Source organism: Phragmites australis, chromosome 4 (assembly GCF_958298935.1).
Source record: "Phragmites australis chromosome 4, lpPhrAust1.1, whole genome shotgun sequence".
NCBI lineage: Eukaryota > Viridiplantae > Streptophyta > Magnoliopsida > Poales > Poaceae > Phragmites > Phragmites australis.
The window spans coordinates 28,108,785-28,127,539 of NC_084924.1; the positions used below are offsets into that span (position 1 = coordinate 28,108,785).

General features: G+C 45.2%; 1 protein-coding gene and 1 pseudogene across 1 annotated transcript; both read left to right on the top strand.

Annotated features, from left to right (window-relative positions):
• The first annotated feature begins 11,577 nt into the window (after positions 1–11,577).
• LOC133915995 (metacaspase-1-like) lies at positions 11,578–13,273 on the top strand (annotated as a pseudogene).
• A 737-nt stretch (positions 13,274–14,010) lies between these two features.
• LOC133915996 (metacaspase-1-like) lies at positions 14,011–15,821 on the top strand. Its single transcript, XM_062359456.1, has 5 exons — positions 14,011–14,383; positions 14,503–14,833; positions 14,922–15,042; positions 15,155–15,352; positions 15,457–15,821. Exons 1-5 carry the CDS (start codon positions 14,011–14,013, stop codon positions 15,514–15,516), a joined length of 1,083 nt encoding a protein of 360 aa, XP_062215440.1. The 3' UTR covers positions 15,517–15,821.
• Positions 15,822–18,755: the final 2,934 nt, after the last annotated feature.

Below are 18,755 nucleotides of genomic sequence, written 5' to 3' on the forward strand. Positions count from 1 at the left end.
ATGAAGTGATCTTTCTCCACCACATCTGCATCCATATACAGTTGAGATATTATAGGCAAATGAAAGTTTATTTCCTTCTTCCAAAACACCACCATACCACCACTCTGCACAACACACTTTTTAACAATCAAATTGGTCATACCCAATTTCCACCAAAACTGATGGATCCTACTCCTATCGATCTTTGTCTCAGATAGGAAAAGAATGCCGGGGTCCTCCTCCCTCTGAAGGTTCAGAAGGCCTTTGACTACCAGGCCATTCCACAACCCTGACTGTTCCACGCTATTATCTTCATTACTTCTCATAGGGCTGGTTCGACAACCCCGCCTCAACGTTTGAAACATTCCTCTCCCTTTCCTCACCCTCTCCCATTCGCACCTTCTTACTGCCATCACCTTCTTTCTCCTCTTCATCCCCTCCAAATCTCTCTTCTTGCTTGCCTTCTCCAGAATATGGACCGCATTCTCAGCTTTCGCAGTTGTACGCAGTAGCCTCTTGAAAGATTTTTTGTTTGCGGCCACTACCCTTCTAACCATCATTTTCAACATGCTTCACAGGACCTTCATTCTGCTTCATATGCTCCACGTGCGTGGACTGCATGAAACTGTTCACTTGAGTATCGCTGCTTTCATTGCCAATGCCTGTACCATCTTCCACCTTTTTCCCTGTACCTTTTCTACCATTTCTTCTGTGACTAGCTCCTTCATATTGATATCTCGTGATCTCCTCCCTTCATCTCCCATCTTCTTTGCCTCACTGAACAGAACCTTCCTGACTCCCGTATTTAGCTGCTCATCACTTAAGTCTTCTTTGTCTTTAATCTTAAGAGGAATTTCCATCTCATCCTCCTCATCAACTCCCCCTTTGTCACCAGCACTTTCACTCCCACTGTTGTCTCTCCTCCATGAAGGCACATCACTACGTGAATTGTTTAACCCCCATCTTTTGCTCGGCCCTCCCAGAAAGCCTCTCTCCCTCACTGAGCCCGAACTCCTCAGAAGGCTACTCCAATTTTCCCATCTACCAACCCCCACCATATCTCCTTTCCCATGTTGTGACTTATCATATGGTTTCACTTCAGTCTTTCCCATCTTGATCTCACACCACTTATTTGTGTGCCCAATGATGCCACAAATGTAGCAGAAATTCGGCATGTATTATTACATCAAGGGGCACCATTTCTGCTGTCCTTCTTTCCTCATCACCACCGTAACTCCACGCATAAGTGGTTTGCAGATGTCAAGGCGATTTTTCACCCGCAAGAACCTCCCAATTGCCACCTCACCATCTTCCTCATCTACCTCCAAGAATTCGCCCACCTTATTGCCTATGGTTTCCCCTGTGGCTTTGTTCATTGTTCCAATTGGCAGCTTCGTGACCCGGATCCAAATAGGTATTGAGACAAAATCAATCTCATCTAGGGTTTTCGAAGGATCCAGATCCACCATGACCATCAATTCATTGGAAAACATCCATAGTCTCTCCTCTAGAGCTCTTCTCTTCTCCGATGCCTGATAAAAGGTGAACATGAATTTGTTCTCACCAAGACTCTTGCAGTTGATACCGTTTATCGGGCACCACGCCTTCCCTAGAGCCCACGCCAGCACATCAGTATGCGCTAGCTTCTTTGACAACAGCTTCCCGATTGCCTGCACCGGCTGCACACCAGATCTCGCCTCTGCATCCCCTCCGATCCTCACCTCCTTTTGCTCCACCTCTGAGAGTTGCAAGTTCTTCAGCATGCCCTCTACGTTCTCCATCATGATGGAAAATGCAAAGCAAACCACTTCTTGATACAGAGGAAACGGTGGTGGTGCCAACCGATCTAGGGCTAGCAATTTTAGGGTTATAGGCTGCACGCATAACGTTTGACGTGGACTCAAAAGAGGGATGGGACGTGTACTCTAGATCTATCCTGGGGAGAGATCAGATCAGGAATAGGGAGAGAGAAGAGAAGATTGTGGAGAAAAACCTAGCAGACACCACCGAACGCCTCCAACCGCCTAGAAACCCTAGGCACCGAGGAGAGAAAAACAGTTATATCCTCCAATCAACACCCTAATAGCACTGACAGAGAAGTCTATGTACGAGCACTGGACTTGAACCGAACGAGCAGGCTTGACCTTGCAAGCCGATCGAGCCAGAAGCCACAGGGCCGGTAACTGCTGTAACCACCACAAAGTGTCCGAGGCTCGCGACACCTCACTGTAGGTTGGGTCAGTATGTCAGGATTCTGAGCCCACCAGCTAGCCCCGTGTGAAAGGATCCATCGGGATTGTGTGGCTCCGAAGTCAGTGACACTATTGCACGGCTGCATGATATATCATCGTACACGCACGTGACATTGAGCTCATATTGGCATGGACTTGAGCAGGCACATAAATCATCGTACACACATGGTATTGCCTAAAACTGAATCAAAAGATGTTATACCAAATCTCTTTTAGGACTTCGGGTATCATGACAAAATTTAGCTACTAATTTTTGTGATGCTAGCAGATGTACACATATTTCACATAGGTAGAATAAATTCAAGATATAATAATTAAAAAAATAAAAAAATATAGCATAAAAAAGATATTTACATATACAAAAGTCGTAACATGATCATATAATTTTAGAAGGGAGGAGAATAACGAGTATCTGGATAAGAGGGTAGAGAGGATTGTATCCTTCAGAGTTGGCCATCCGTAGTAACACAATAAGGAAGATTGAGATGGTGATCAGTTTGTGAGGGGATGAAAATAATTCTTGTATAGTACTGGGTGTAAAGATAATGCGACAGATGCAACCTCCATGATAGATGACAGTAGAGGCTACGTGTGGATAGCGGCACACCCTCTGCAGAAAGCCAGTGCTGTAGGCGAAGTGTGGGAAGCGACACACCACCTGGAGAAAGCCAACATTGTAGGTGAAGTGCGGGAGGCAGTGCAACCTCTGGATAAACCTAACAGTGAATCTATAGAAGGCAAATATTAGATGTCTAGATATAGAAAATAAACAATAAGAGGTTAAATGTATTTTTAGAAGTATGAAAGATACATATTATAATTCTAATTATAGAAGATAAATAATGAGAGATTAAATGTATTTTTAGAAGGAGAAATATGATCTAACTTTGTATAGTGACTATTTAATCAACTTGGGTAAACGTTGAAGATCGATCGGATCTACCACAACTCTTGCATTTATAGGAGTATAAATAATATAGTTATAAGCTATAACAAAAAACTATATAGCACTACTATAGAATAGGGTTTCACTGTCGGTTTTAAATCCTATATCACTACAGTTTTGGAACCGACAGTAGACAATCGGTAGTGATAGTCCCAACACTATCATTGTCGGGTTCCCCACGAGTAGTGTTGCCTTTTTCATAAACAAAAAGAAAAAGGAAAAATCTTGGGCGCCCGCTCAGCTCCCCGCACCAGCTCTGCCGTCGCTCGCTCTCCGACACCCACTACTGCTCAAGCTCGCTGGAGCTCCTCTCTCACCAACACCCACTACTATGAGCTCGAGAGCAGTTGGAGGAAGGCAGCCCTCGAGCCGGAGGGCAACCAGCCGTGTCCGCTGCCTCCTGCATGTGACACATCGCCGCGCTGGTCGAACATGCAGACCTCCTCGCCATAGCGCCCTCCTCGCCAATCGAGACGAGCGAGTTGAGAGAGAAGAGAGACCACACGCCGCTCGGAGGAGCTATAGAGTCGGTCGCGACGGCGCCAGAGAGCACGATGTAGACGAAGTTGAGGTTGCCGTCGCCGACCTCCTTGATGATGATGGAGTCGAGGCTACTCAAGCTCATCGGCACCCACTACTGTTCAAGCTCGCTAGAACCCCTTGCACTCTGCACCCATGACACTCGATGTAGGCGACCAGAGACGCCTCGTCGAGTGGGTGAAATCCCTGGTCTGCCTCTGTGGTCATGGCTGAGGCTAGCTTGTGGGGCAACTCGGGCGATGCCAACACCAGGAGAGTGAGGAAAAGGGTGGTATGGATATGGGCCGGTGGGGAGGGAGTGATAAGGCCGATGTGTAAGGATGTGGTCGAGGTGGGATCGCACAAAGAGAGAGAGAGAGAGCGCGAGGACTTAGAGATTTTTTAGGCCGAACACGGACGTGAACACAATAAAGTGGATCCAATTGATTTTTCAGGTCTGACTCCCAGGTTCACTGCTGGTTTTTGTTAACCTATCACTACTTGTTCTTCGCTAAAACCGATAGTGATACTATTTTTGTTACGAACCGGCAATGAAAAACGTATCAATGCTAGTTCTAATTGATCCGGCAGTGATAAGTGGGTAAAAAAATACCATTTCAGTAGTAGTGTAGGACTATAGGAAGATAACAAAATTATATGTCCATGGAACTACTTTTACTCGTACCATTTTCAAATGTTTATTCTCAATACACTCGTGTTTTGATAGGTCAGTATGCAGCCCAAAACGTCATTTTCTTTTACCAAAATGAGTAGTAAATCGTCCATAAATAAAAACAGAACCTTAGAGGCTAGTGGCAACAACAAAGAAGCCATGACACAGGACAAATAAACAATCAATTTGAACTTGACGAGCATTTTTTTTCTCAGAAAAGAAAATTCTAGGGCAATGGCCGTCCGCTGCGCGAAATGCTGTCTACATTCTCCACTGATAGTATCTGTCTACAAACAATGGCAAAGCTAGAACCAACATCATAGTGGTGTATGCTGGTCTGGACTGACAGCTTTTTGATGCACATAGCTAGATTTAAGTGGTACATAAAAAGTGAAACTGAAAAATTGTTAGAACTCTAATGTCGATACACTAGGATGGGCTCAGTAGCTTCGCCTCTGTCTACAAACTAACACCACTTCATCCTTTATATAAAAAAAAAACATAGCATAAAACTAGCAAGCTAGGAGCGCAAACAGAAACCGGGAGTGCTCGTAAATCAGCCACTACCATTTTGTACTTCTGGTATATATAGGATCAGTGGAGAGATCCAAAAGGATATTTTTGCTTCGTTTTCACCTTCACCCACCAAATCCAAGCACCTTTGATTTCTCTTCACCTACCCAAATCCAAATCAAGGACGAGGTGCATGCGTGCCTTTGAGGTGAGTTTCCTTTGTTACTTAACTCCAATGGAAGATTCTGAAAAAAGTCACCTACCACACAACCAAGTAGAAGAGGTGCCACTATCACCAACCCTCAGCTCGTTCATGCATCTCACCGTACTTGTTTCCTTCATCTGTCTCCAATCAATTTTTTGGAAATTTTGTTGACCATCATATATAAGCGACCTCATTTTCTTTCCTCATTACAACATGTGTTTAGGAAACGTGAATTTGTAGTTTTTTTATTGTGAGCACACAGATGTGCTTTACCACTCAGAGCACTCATGAGTTGGTGAAAGATGGACATGAGGGTTTGAACTCTGGAGGGCGGAGTTCATGGCTCCCCGCCACCCATCCAAGAGTTAGTTTTCAAAATGTTTGCATTTCTTTCTTCAATCTTGTGTTAGGGAAGAAGGAGATATTCTTTCTCATGGGAAAAAAAGAACCCTAGGTTCTAAGAAGGCCTAACTAAATAAAATGAGAACTCTGATAAAATATTCCCCCTCTTTCTTCTTATTTGAGATTGACTTTTGACGGCCTTTGGGACGTAGCTTTAATCTCTCCCCCGACCCCCACAAATTTAAGTATAGTAACTCGGTGTTAATACAATATTTTCCTTAGGGAAAATACGTCGGCACAGATTCTAGAACGCCGAATAAAAAGAATAACGAGAGTAGTAATTTAAATGTTGTGCTACACATTTACAACACATTGGCATTTCGTCAATATGTTCTTGAGAAGAAGTAATAGTTCGCATGGTCGATGACACGGTATTAATGATTAGGACCTGTTTAGATCGATATTATAGGACTATTGCTCGGGGTGTTTGTGTTCGAATCTGAAATAACTACTCGGGATTTGTATCCTAATCCTCTTATTTAAAAAGGCCAAGGCCAGCCAAGCTGGGAAGTGCAAAGAAGAAAGGAACTATATATGAAGTATGAACAAAAAACACAAGTGTCTGCCAGATGAAGAAAAAGAAGGGAAAGAAAACAACCGATACTGAGAGATACTACTTAGGATGATTATGCAAATACTAATTTAAAGTACAGATATCTATTTATTAATTGTGTGTACGGAAAAGGAGTATACCAGATTTTATATAAGTTTAGACCTCCTTATGATAATAACTCTATATCATGTGCTGCCTTGATTAATATCAGAATAAGACAATTACAATAGAGGTGTATCTAGATCTACTCTGTAAATTTCGGTGAGTTCCCTCGTATTTTAGATCCTGAAGCTATTTGTCGGATCAATATGATCGGATGTATATTTTAATAAGTTATTTCTGCTTGTATCCTATCTCACATTGCTGGTCTATTTTGCTTTATCCCACCTGTCCGACCTGTTAGACCCATTCAACTCCTCTTTTACGTACCATCTCTCCTTTTTATATAGTTGGGTCGGGGTCTCGGGGAGGCATACTGTATTCGGAGTCTCGATCACAACCTTTTCGGATTGTGCTATTTAGATGGTTCTTTTCTGATCCGATGATAATTTTCATGTAGAACAGATAAACTGTCTAGAATATTCATACATACCTTATTTACCTTATGGCGGTTCTTAAACCTACCGTCCAATGTAATGGATATATATACGATAGTACTCTATTTTAATGGTATATCATATTTTTAATAAATTATTAATTATCAAATCCTTGTTAAACTCATATTAATCTGAGACATGCAAACCAGTTGGCATCTAAAGCCAAATCTTGCAAGCTATCCAGCGCCAATTTCTTACGCGCAGCTACAAGTTTTCGCAGCATGCCGTCACCATGGAGTAGGTGCATTATTTAAGTTACCACACTGGTGTTCACAAGGCCTAACAAGCAACATAGATGTCAAAGAAATCAAGTGAAAATATGTTTTGATTTATATATGATGGATGATTAATAAATGTGTTAATTTAGTTTGATGGATTTTAGATTGCAAATGTATGTAGATGTGTTGTAATTATGATCATGACTAACTAAAATTGTAAAGAAAATTGAGTTGACGTGTTTGTCTCTGAGTTCAAGAGGATTGTCCATGTCGGATGGTTCGGCGCTCTGGAATTTGAATACACTTGAGTATTTTAAATAGAAGTAGAGAATGAAGTGGACATTGGATGGTCCGGTATGGGGTGAAGTGAACGTCAGAGCATTTCGTGCAGAGAGTTTGTAAACTGGTTCTAATGGGTTTGAACACGTCGGATGGTTCGGTAATGGGTATGAATATATGTTGAACTATTTTTTCCAGAAAAGATTCCAGACGGAGGGATCTTCTGAGTTGCACATGTCGGATGGTCTGACGCTCAGGACGATTATGCATTAGATCATCTATTGTTCATGATTTTTCTAAGATGTGCTTTGAACTGAGGATTCCAATTTAGACTAACTACAGGTGGAGTTATATGTTATTAGATATGGGTGTTTGCTTGTCTTATATTGTGCAGGCGATAGATGCAACTTGGTGGACGATGACGGGATGATCGAGATCAAGCAGGGTGCTTGGTGTCGGATGGTCAAGGAGGCCGGACAAAGTCAAGGGTGATTCTAGCTGTGCAAATGAAGTGCAAGTAAAGTATGAGAAGATGGATGAAGACGACGTATTGACAAAGTCAAGCAAACGGGATGTCGGTGAGAGTGATAAGGCGACCCAAGGGATCAGGAGTGGGAGAGACTTGCCAACGGTCAAGATCGCAAAATGGAGTACATATGTCGATATTAGGATGCTTGCTTGGGGCCAGAGCGAGCGGTAGTGAGTCACGCTTTGAGAAGCACTCAAGGCGGTTTCACGGTTTGACCTCAAAACCGTGGGTGGATGGAGTGCACATGGTATCACCGTAAAGCTAGCGTCAAGGTAAGGCTAAGTTGTGAAGAAGCCACGGCCGTTCGATAAATGAAGCGAAAAATGGACCAAAATACCCACGATGGTAGGTAGGAGTGTACTACAAAAGAAAGGTATTTTAGGAACAAGAAAACTTAGCATCTAAGGAAGCTCCTAAGGCCTATACATAGAAGAGTAGGACTGTTAGGAGAGAGAGCCAGTCATTAGAGAGTTGTGTGGTTGAGTTTTTGGAGATGAAGAGAGGGGAACTTAACCTTTCTAATAGGTGAGAACTTTTGTGAGGAAAATACTTTGTAATCTGGTTAAAAGTGGGTTGACTTCATCCAAGAAATGAAATGCGTGTTTCCTCCGATGCTCATGTTCATCTCTTTGTAGTTCCTTTTTATTGGCTCCGTTGATTTGTTGCAAGTTTTTTCTTTTTGAACGAGATTTTCGTTTTAATTTTCGGGTTGAATTTTTTTTCACCTTAGGAAGTTGTTCTTCTTATTGTTAGAACCATAAAATTCTCATACATATGTATGCAGGTGAGTACTGAATTCCCTTGTCTTTAGATCATCGACTCGGAGAATTTTTTTTGCTAGTGATCTTTTCTTTACTTCGAAGGTCTCTTTCCTCATGTTGTTATCTTTTATGGTGATAACCTGTGAGATGAGTTTCAATAAAATCGAGTCATGTGTTTTTCTGTATATTTTTTTAGTAACTTGATTTTCTCTAATTTTGTTTTCGCTATTGATTTTTGAGATATGTTAGGTGACAAAAACAGAAAGTCGTCTGTTTCGAGAGGAATTAGTAAGACATATCCACCCGCGCAATGTCACCACGCGCGCACAGCTACTCATACTAAAATATCAAGCGCCTTCGACTTTCCATACGCGCATGTTGAGCACGTTGCGTTTAATTTGTGATCAAAAGAAAAATGAATTTTCGGCTGAGAGAAAAAGGCTTCGGAAACCGTATGCTTATCAAAGCGTAGACGAACCACTAACCAACGGTTTCTGAAAAATGAATTTTCCCTTCCATACGTCCTTTGACCCGGTCATCGGCCGTCGTTCCTTATTTCTCTCCTCCCCGTAGCTTAATTATTTCCAACATGAAAGTGGAAATGGGGCGTGTTTAATAACGAAAATGATCTGTTCGTGTACTAAGAACTACTACATGAGATTGTATTTGTGAGAAAAAAAGGCTCAGCATATATACTGATTGATTCATGGCTACTTCACCAATGATTTATGAACTCCGATCCCGAATCATTGTACTCCATCATCTTGCCGCAGCAGCGTGGCAAGACAACACAAGGAAATAGTAAAAAAATCAGATTATTTTTTATCGTGCAGTGATATAAAATTCTATTGTCCAGCTGAGGGGACTACCGGCCGGTGCTTGCCCTATTCACACACGTCAGATGTGCACACAGCTGACAAGAACCAAACTCTGACTGTCTCGTCCAAATAAACGTGATCCCAAATAGAGGTTCTAAATTTATCACACGAAAATGAGATAACATTAATTTAAATATTTGTGTAGCATAAGTTCTGCTCGGGCTTAGAGCAAGGGTGAAACTAGATTATGGAAGGTGAGTGCATATACATCCTCTTCTAGCGAAAATAATACTAAAATTAGTTATAATAAACAGTAAATTATTGTAACTCTAATAAACCGTAAAGAGTCATACACCTCTCTCTCCGACACTAGCTTCGCCCGTGGCTTAGAGTGCTGTTCTGACGAGAGAATCGTAGATCAGGAGGTCCCGGTTTTTGTTGTCGTCGTGGAACAGCGGCTAGTTCTGTAGCATTATTGTTATCGTGGTACCGGTACGTCCCCACCGAATTATTGTCCTTGTAGATTTGTTCATTTCTTGAAGTGACAAATCATTGTACGTACTTTTGTTCTTGTCTACTCCTTGCGTGGCTGCTTGCACAATATATATAGAATTGGCAGATTCATCATTCCGTCGTGGTCCGGTCCAAATAAAGTAGAGGGATGGTGTGGGGATAAAAACAAATCCTCTTCCACCAGTGCAGTCGCGACTCCAACTATCCAATGTGCTGGTCCAGATTGGATTCCGCCTAGTGGTGAATGCAGAATAATAAGTAGATTGAGCTCATCTCTCTCACTCCTTTCTTCGCTTCCTCTTCTTCTCTTTTTTTCTTTCTGTTCCTCATCTATAAGAAAAAAAAAAATTTGTTAGGAGGAAGAGGCTTCCATTGATTGCCAAACATTATTAGAAACCCTGATTAACCGTCCATGTTAGCCATGTGTCTCGCACAATGACAAGGCCCTCATCTTTCTTTTCCTGAGCGACAACAGAATAGGCCTTCATTAGCTAGATTTGGGCTCGAAAGTCGAAACCATCTCGACAAATTTTAGCCCAACCGAAAATGGCGGTTACCCGCTGTGTCCATCCAACTATCCAATTCTTGCATCCGAGCGTCGGCTCGGTTGGCAAGGACGGCGCGTGCGCCCGAGCCAGCGCGCGTTCGAGCGTTGCTCAACGCGAGTTTGCACCGTGTTTTTCGTTTATTTCTAGGTCTGCCTCTCGTGCGTGAAGCTATAAGGGGATCGTGACGTGCCCGTCACCTACGGAACCAGCTGGTTTCGTCGATTCCTAGAAGGACGCTTTGCTTCGTATAGATGTAGGTCTGTGTGTTTGTGTTGGGTGGTGTGTGTTGTTGTGTGTGTTTGTTTGTTCGAACAGATGCTACATTTGTACCCAGTCGAGAGGTGTTAAAAAAAAAAACTATCCAATTCTTTGATTGGCTAGACTTGTCTACAAAAATATCACGGGGTGGTGGCGCAGTTGGCTAGCGCGTTTGTCTGTAAGGCCACGCTAAAGGGTTTTCTTTCGCGGGTGAAATTTTCGTTGTAAGGAATTTTTGTTTTTTTTATGTTTTAATGATTTCTCTTCACGACAGGATTTTTAGATCATTCCTTTTATAAATGAGATTCTCTCCTTTCCTTTCACGATTTCTCTCGAAGGAAAACTGTTAGAGATAAGAGAAAATAAAAAAAATAGAAATGAGGAAGGAAATCGAGAAGGAAACTAAACGAAGGAAATATATTAGTGGTGAGTGATCCGAGGGCGAGGATTCGAGCCTCTCTCAGCTCAGTTCTTTTTTGTCATTTTCTTCTTCCTGCCCTTGAGCCTCGACAACCAATGCATGTTTTTTTTTTCTCTCTCCATTACTAGAGAATGCGAATCGTATTCCGCCTAACAAATGCGTAGGTATTACACGTCGAATAAAGCATCCATCAAACAAGATGCTCCTCGGAATAAAGCAGGCCGCAACTGAAAGGAGCATCGACATGTTCCTAGCCAGAACGCATCACACTACCAACGCAGTTCCATTGCCACGTCTGGCGTCTGTTAGGCTCGTATCAAAATTTATCACGTTTAAAATTAGTTAAATATGATTTATTATAAAAATATAGCTAACAAATTTTTAATCATAAATATGACAAAGTTAATACAAAACTAAGTATACAACATATGATTTAGGAGACTAACATAATTACAACAGTTACCTAAAATCTATAAAATAAGTAACTTCAAATATAGTAAATTTAAACACGAACTAAACAAACCCCATCAATCATTAACCAAGAATGTTCCTCGCATGTAGAAAAGACCTACTTATCACTTGGCACCTGTGCCTTTGCTGCTGTGCTTCAGACACGTGCCCCTCCCGGGAAGCCGCACGGAGCAACAGCAACCTGCGGCTGGCATGGCGAGCACGAGGCCGCCACGATGACGTGGTGCGGCGGCTGCAGCGCGTACCTGTCCGTGCCCCCGGGCGCGCGCTCCGTCCAGTGCGCGCTCTGCTACGCCGTCACGCGCGTCGAGCGCCGCCCGCAGTGCCTGCACCACGCCACGCCGCCGTCGGGTTCATCAAGGGCCTCATCAGCGCGATCGTGTCGCTGCAGCAGCCGCCGCCGACCTCGTCCGCGGCCTTCCAGCTGCCGGCCAGCTACCCGCGCGTCCGCGGGAGCAAGAAGCGCGCGTTCCTCGTGGGCATCAGTTACGCCGGCACCAAGTACGAGCTCAAGGGTGCCGTCAACGACGTCAACTGCATGGCCTACCTGCTCCGCCAGAGGTTCGGGTTTCCCGGCGACTGCATCGTCGTCCTCACACGTAAACAACTCTGGATCCATCTCTTGGTGACCAAACGAAGATCTGGTGAAGAGCAGGGTTTCATTCGATTTTCTAGCGTTGTCTGGTGATGATCGGCAGAGGACGAGAAGGACCCGTACAGGGTGCCGACGCGGGCGAACCTCTTGCACGCGATGTGCTGGCTTGTGGACGGCGCCACCTCCGGCGACTCGCTTGTGTTTTACTTCTCTGGCCACGGCGTGCAAAAGGTGGACAACAACGCCGACGAGGTCGACGAGGCGCTCTGTCCGATGGACTTCGAGGACCGCGGCGTCATCCTGGACGACGAGATCAGCGCGACCATCGTCCGGCCCCTCGGCCCGGGCGTGAAGCTGCACGCCAACGTCGACACCTGCCACAGCGGCACCATCCTTGACCTCCCCTACCTCTGCCGCATATCTAGGTACACCGTACACATATGAACAGCATAACACAGCTAGGACCAAGCAAACAATCCTGACCAAATCCCTCGTCTTCCCAAGGACTGGATACTGGCAATGGGAGAACCACAGCCGCCCGTCCGGCGAACCCAAGTGCCCCAACGGCGGCCTCGCAATCTCGATCAGCGGCTGTAGCGACAGCCAAACCTCCCAAGACACCACGGTCAGGGAGATCAATCAACCCGGCCAGCCGCTAGACACCGCCACATTATTCAGAACGCTTTGACCTGATCAATGCAACTGCCTTCGTCCGCACGTGCAGGCTTTCGCAGGCTCCACCTCCACGGGCGCCATGACGTACAGCTTCATCAAGGCGGTGGAGTCGGAGCCGGGCACCACCTACGGCCGCCTGCTCACGGCGATGCGGGCGACGATCCGCGACAACGGCGGGGAGTTCGGCATCCCCGGTCCCATCGGCACGTTCTTCCGCCGGGTCATCACCTTCGGCGCCTGCGCGCAGGTAGGTAATCAAGGTCAAAAATCTCTCAAGGAAACTGCATTCAACCCTGCCTCACTTCTCGTATTGGATTGGTTTCGCAGGAGCCCCAGCTGTGCGCCTCGGAAATGTTCGACATCTACAGGATTGAACCCCAGCTGTTTAACTCGTCAACTATTTCAATCTTCTCGCGTGAACACGAGCGCTGCTGCCACACAATTGTGCCCTTGAGTTGCTATCTCACAAACGCCGCCATTAAGGATGCAATCGGATACCCAACTATCCACTCTAGTTCATTTATCCTTCAAATCCAAATAACAAAATGAACTAGCAGTAAGGTGCAATACTATTTTTAGTTGGATGGGGTGAGTTTTGAGTCGACCAAACGAAAAAAGAAATCTAAACTTGCATTGCTAGCTGCCACTCGCCACTCCACTTCCTTCTCCATCGCCGCACTTTCCCATCGTTGACCACCTTACTCCCCGCCTCCGGCAGCTACCCAAAACCGCCCGCCCACCAACACCCAACTCGTGGCTTGTGGTCACCATTGGTCCATCGTCCTCGCCCTCTTCCAATCGCATGGCCCGCGGCGGTGCCACCACTTTGCTGCACCACTCACTATTCATAATCTGCCGGTGTTGCACGATAAACGCGAAACTAGTTTTTTTTAAATATATTAACCATGAAATAGACTACCAAGATGCAAAGATTGTTAGTGGCGCAAACACTCGTTCAAGATTCTCCCTTCAAGTTCATACACGCCTTAATTTTGATTCTCATCCTGACTGACACGAATCACATTCTGTGTTAACCACAGATCGGAAGCTGCAGGAACCACACTGTGGAGAAATGGGCCAGCCATTGTTCGGTCCTTGGAACAAAGGTAGAGCTTCTTTGCTTTGTTGACATATGCCGTTCTCAAGGCACGTGTGCACGACGGGCGGGCCACCATGGATGCTGGCATGCTGCCGTGCAAAACGCATATCACTTGCTCGACGCACTTCCAACATCTAGAACATTGCTGCGTGTGTGAGAGACGACGAGGAAGACGAGGCCGCTCGGCATGGCGGGAGCAAGGACGACAACGTCGTGGTGCAGCCACTGCGGCGTGGGCCTCGCCGCGCCGCCCGGGTCCGCCTCCAGCGTCCGGTGCGCGTTCTGCCACCGGGTGACGCGCGTCGAGCACCACCGTGGCGTGGGCGAGAGCGCCATCACGCTGGCGGCCCCGTCGCCGCCGCGTCCGCCGTGCTCTGCGAGGCGCGAGCTTCCGGCGGGATACCCCAGGGTGAGCGGCAAGAAGCGCGCGCTCCTCGTCGGCGTCAGCTACACGGGCACCCCGCACGAACTCCGGGGCACCGTCAACGACGTCAAGGAAATGAGGCGCCTCCTCTGCGACAAGTTCGGGTTCCCGAGTGGCTGCATCCTGGAGCTCACCGGTAATCAAGAAAATCCAACAACCGCGTGCTCCAGCGTCCATCTCATTCCATGGATATAACCATGTGAAGATATATCATGAAATGAATTAGTTTAACGGATTTAACGCTTGTGGTGCCAGAGAAGGAGACCGATCCGTATAGGGTGCCGACGCGGGAGAACCTGCTGCTGGCGATGCGGTGGCTGGTGGAAGGGTGCGCCGCCGGAGATTCGCTCGCGTTCCACTTTTCCGGCCACGCCGTGCAGAAGCTGGACTCCAACGACGACGAGATGGATGGCTACAACGAGGCGCTGTGTCCGGTGGACTTCGAGCAGAGCGGCAAGATTCTGGACGACGAGATCAACGAGACCATTGTCAAGCCGCTCGGCAGGGGCGTGAAGCTTCACGCCATCGTGGACACCTGCCACAGCGGCACCATCCTCGACCTCCCTTACCTCTGCCGCCTATCAAGGTACGCCCGCACCGTAAACAAATCTCTTCAGCTCTGACCACGGAAAACATCCCAGATCTCACCACTCTGCGTTTTTGCTTCTTTCAAGAACCGGGTATAGGCAGTGGGAGAATCACTGCCGCCCTTCGGGGATGGCAAAGCGCCCGAACGGAGGCCTGGCCATCTCCATCAGCGGCTGCAGCGACGACCAGAAGTCCGCAGACGCCAGCGTACGTTTCTGACTGAACACAAAAGAAACTCTGTCCCCATCTTCTGATGAAACTCTGTGTCTTGGTCTCGACGATACATGTTCTGTTGGCTGTTTACACTTGATATGTGCAGGGATTTTCTGAATCGGCTTCGATCGGCGCCATGACGGACAGCTTCATCAAAGCCGTGGAGGCTGAGCCCGGGACGACGTACGGGCGCCTGCTGAGCGCGATGAGGGCGAGGATCCGCGACGGCCAGGGGAGCCGCCGCCTCGCCGGGCGGTTCGGCTCGTTCGTCCGCAGGATGATCCCCTCCAATAGCGTGGTGCAGGTGAGCTTCATCTGGCCGATCGATCGCCTCTGCTTTGTTAGTTTGACAGGGCTCAGGTGTCGGACTGAGTTCACTCACACTCTCACTCTGGACTGCATATGCAGGAGCCTCAGCTGTGCTCCTCAGAGCCTTTTGACATCTACCGGAAGCCATTCCTCCTTTGATTGAGATGCTTGTCCAACATCTACAACGTACTAATTCGGGAGTTGATTCGAGTGTTATGACGGTGTGCAGCTCGATCAGCTTGATGCTGCTTCAATCAGTGTAACTCTGGCAACATGTATTGATGTATACTCCGGTCTGGTTAAAAGTTACACCGTCATCAAATGGATGGGGTTGCGTGAAACGCCTTCGGCATGCGAGCATAATCCATAGTAAACATCAAACTAGGCTAGCAGTTCGATGACTAAGGGTGCATTTTATTGGAGAACAATATTACATGAGATATGACTATTTATATTTTGTTGGATGGGGCGATATAATTTCTTGTTTGTTACTCACTCCGTTCAAAAATAGTAGATGTATCTCTTTTGGATTCGGTCTTCAAAATTACATTTTGACTCAAATTTTCTCATAAAATATATCATTTACAGCTACAAAATATATAGTGTAAAATCATTTTAAATTATGAATCTAGCTGTATAATTTTTATATACTAGATATTATTATAATTTGATTAAATGTTAGTCAAATTATTATACAAAGTTTTTTTAAAACGAAATACACCTACTATTTTGAACGGAGGGAGTAGCATGAACAAGGTGATCCAAATTCTTGTTTGCTTGGATAGATAGAACTTAGATAGGATTAGTCAAAATTTTGTGAGACCCGCCTATCATATATTTTGTTTTTTCATCTTGATAGTGTCACAGTTCGGTATACAACAATTTGGTCTACTATCACAGTTGTGGCTTGCCACATTAATATTCTAACCCAAGTTATCATAGATATTTTTCTACATTTGTGGCAATTAGGGAAAACATTACCGGCGGTAAACCGTTGGTAAGTGGACCTTGGTAAAAAAAAAACCCAACTGGTCAAAAAATTCTAGTTGAATTTAAACTTTATTACACTAATATAGGTTGTTTATCCTTCATGAAGAAAATATACACTCGTACGCTGGCCCAAATTTCCCGAGTATCCCTTCTTAGTTTTCTTGGCCCAACATGCGCCACCATGGGCCAGCCCTAGTCATTGTCAGGTAGCCTAAAAGGCCCTAGTCCTCCTTTGTGCTAGGCCGGTCTATGCCCGAGCGCTGCCCCATGTGCTTCCCCTTCTGGCCCGTGCGCCTAGGCTCCCCTCTCCACCGTGCTGCACAAGTTCGATATACAATAGTTTGGTTTACTATCACAGTTCGGTATACAACAGTTTGGTTTACTATCATAGTTGTGGCCTGCCACATTAATATTCTATCCCAACTTATCATAGACATGTTTTTCTACCTTTGTGGCCTAGTATTGCGCCGGCCTTCCTTCCCTCCACTCTTTCCTCTGTCTGGCCGACCGCTTAGGCCCACAAGTTATCTTCCACCTCGCGTCGGACTCTTTCCCCTCTCACTCCGAGCCACACAACAAATTCAAAAGGAATATTCCTCTATCTCACCGACCACCATTGATGAGGATATATTATTATTATTATTATTATATAAAGACCATATATCTATAAGATGTTTATGACGATCCTACATATCTTTCTCAATCCGAGGCTAGTTGTAGCTGCCACAGAATAAGGGTATAGAGAAATACAAGGAAGGTAATCGAATCGGATAGGGAAGTTATCTCCTATTCGGTTGGAATCCTAGATATTTGGCAATTTATCAAAGACTACGCCCGAAGGAACTCGGGTAGGACATGCTTGAGTCCCCCCTATTATAAAATAAGGGGAGAGGAGCACGTTCAACAAGAGCCAATTCAAGCCAATTCAAGCCTCGTAGCAATTCGTGTCTTTAGATCTTCAAAGTCATGAAACCCAAAGCATGTCTAATCAGGTAGAACACCAACACCCATCAAAGATCCACGACAGAATTAACCATCATCAGGAAAACAAAAAAATTCACCTAGTTCTTAGGAATAGATCCATACACAAACCTTTTGTACTCTGCGATCCTGAGAATAATCAAGGTGAGACATGATGTATGGCTATCATGCAACTCATAGGTCTGAACATGTATAAATATGTGTCCCTATTTGCGATACTATTCGATGACTACACAGTTATCCCTATTTTCATATTATGAATAATAGGCAGTCATGTACAAATCCTCGATCGCTAGTGCCTTTCATGGGGATATGAGCAGATGATTCAACTTCAAAAGATATTGCATCCCTAGGTATCTACGGTCTTGACATCCTCGCCTGGCTAAACGAATTACTGGAGATCAACCGATTTCTGAAGGCAAATTACAGTCAGTCGACTTCTGAGTCGGTTGGTCAAGGTGGTCTTTCAGGCGATCGTGTGAAGGGGTCGGGTTACTCGACTTCCAAGCTTGTCCCATCTACTGGCAAAATAAGCTACCGAGGAATAGATGGCTCTAATGAGAAAATTCCAGAGGATGAACCCTGATTTACTGAGTTCGATGTTTGTTCCTCTTCAAATTCATCTTGCAACGAGAAGGAACTTCATGAGGTTAACATTCTTGAAGTTGGGAACCAAGAAAACTGGGATAATCCCGAGATTCGACCACCCTAGTTGCCAAGGACAACCTACCTACTACCACTAAGTCACAGGGGGCTACCGACAATTGCAATCTTAGGGAACAATCAACCAATTGTTCTGCTTCCTTTGGTGAAACCCCTTGCGACTACTGGCTAGACTCTAGGTTGACACAATGGGACCTCTCTGATCCTTGAAAAACTATTTGGTTAGTTCACTAGTGCCTAGTACGCATCCAACATGGCACGACTACTGAAGTTGAAGTGTACTAGAATCCTACTCTCCACCCTCTCGAGGGATTGGGTGAAGCCGATGCCACTGAAAGTGCATCTAGGCCCGTTATGTGGGTTTTGGATAATTAATGATAAAAGATTAAGGGACTAATGAGTTCAATGAGATTATGAACAGGTTTTAGTCCCGTTAAAGATGTTAAATGACGTTGGCATCCCTCAAAAGGAAAAGAGAAGAGGCACATGGGTACTCAATAATTTCAATTGATTTTATTTTTGAATTTGAGTATAGGTATGCCGGACTATGAAGAGATATGTGTTTAGATTGTCTTGAGGATGTCTCAGTGCTCAAAGTATCTTTTTATCCAAAAGATGAGAGACATAAATCACCCCACGAACATTGGGTTTTCAAAGTTGCTTTGTGCACCCGGAAGTTTCGAGTGCAACCCGGAACTACAATGGTCCCTATTCTAGTGCTACTGAGGTGAGAAAAAATAAGAGAAAAATAAAATAAAAATAAA

Coding starts and splice junctions, on each gene's coding strand:
- LOC133915996 (XM_062359456.1), top strand. CDS start 14,011: ATGGCGGGAGCAAGGACGACAACGTCGTGGTGCAGCCACTGCGGCGTG. Junction 14,384..14,502: donor CTGCATCCTGGAGCTCACCG/GTAATCAAGAAA, acceptor TTGTGGTGCCAG/AGAAGGAGACCGATCCGTAT. Junction 14,834..14,921: donor TACCTCTGCCGCCTATCAAG/GTACGCCCGCAC, acceptor GCTTCTTTCAAG/AACCGGGTATAGGCAGTGGG.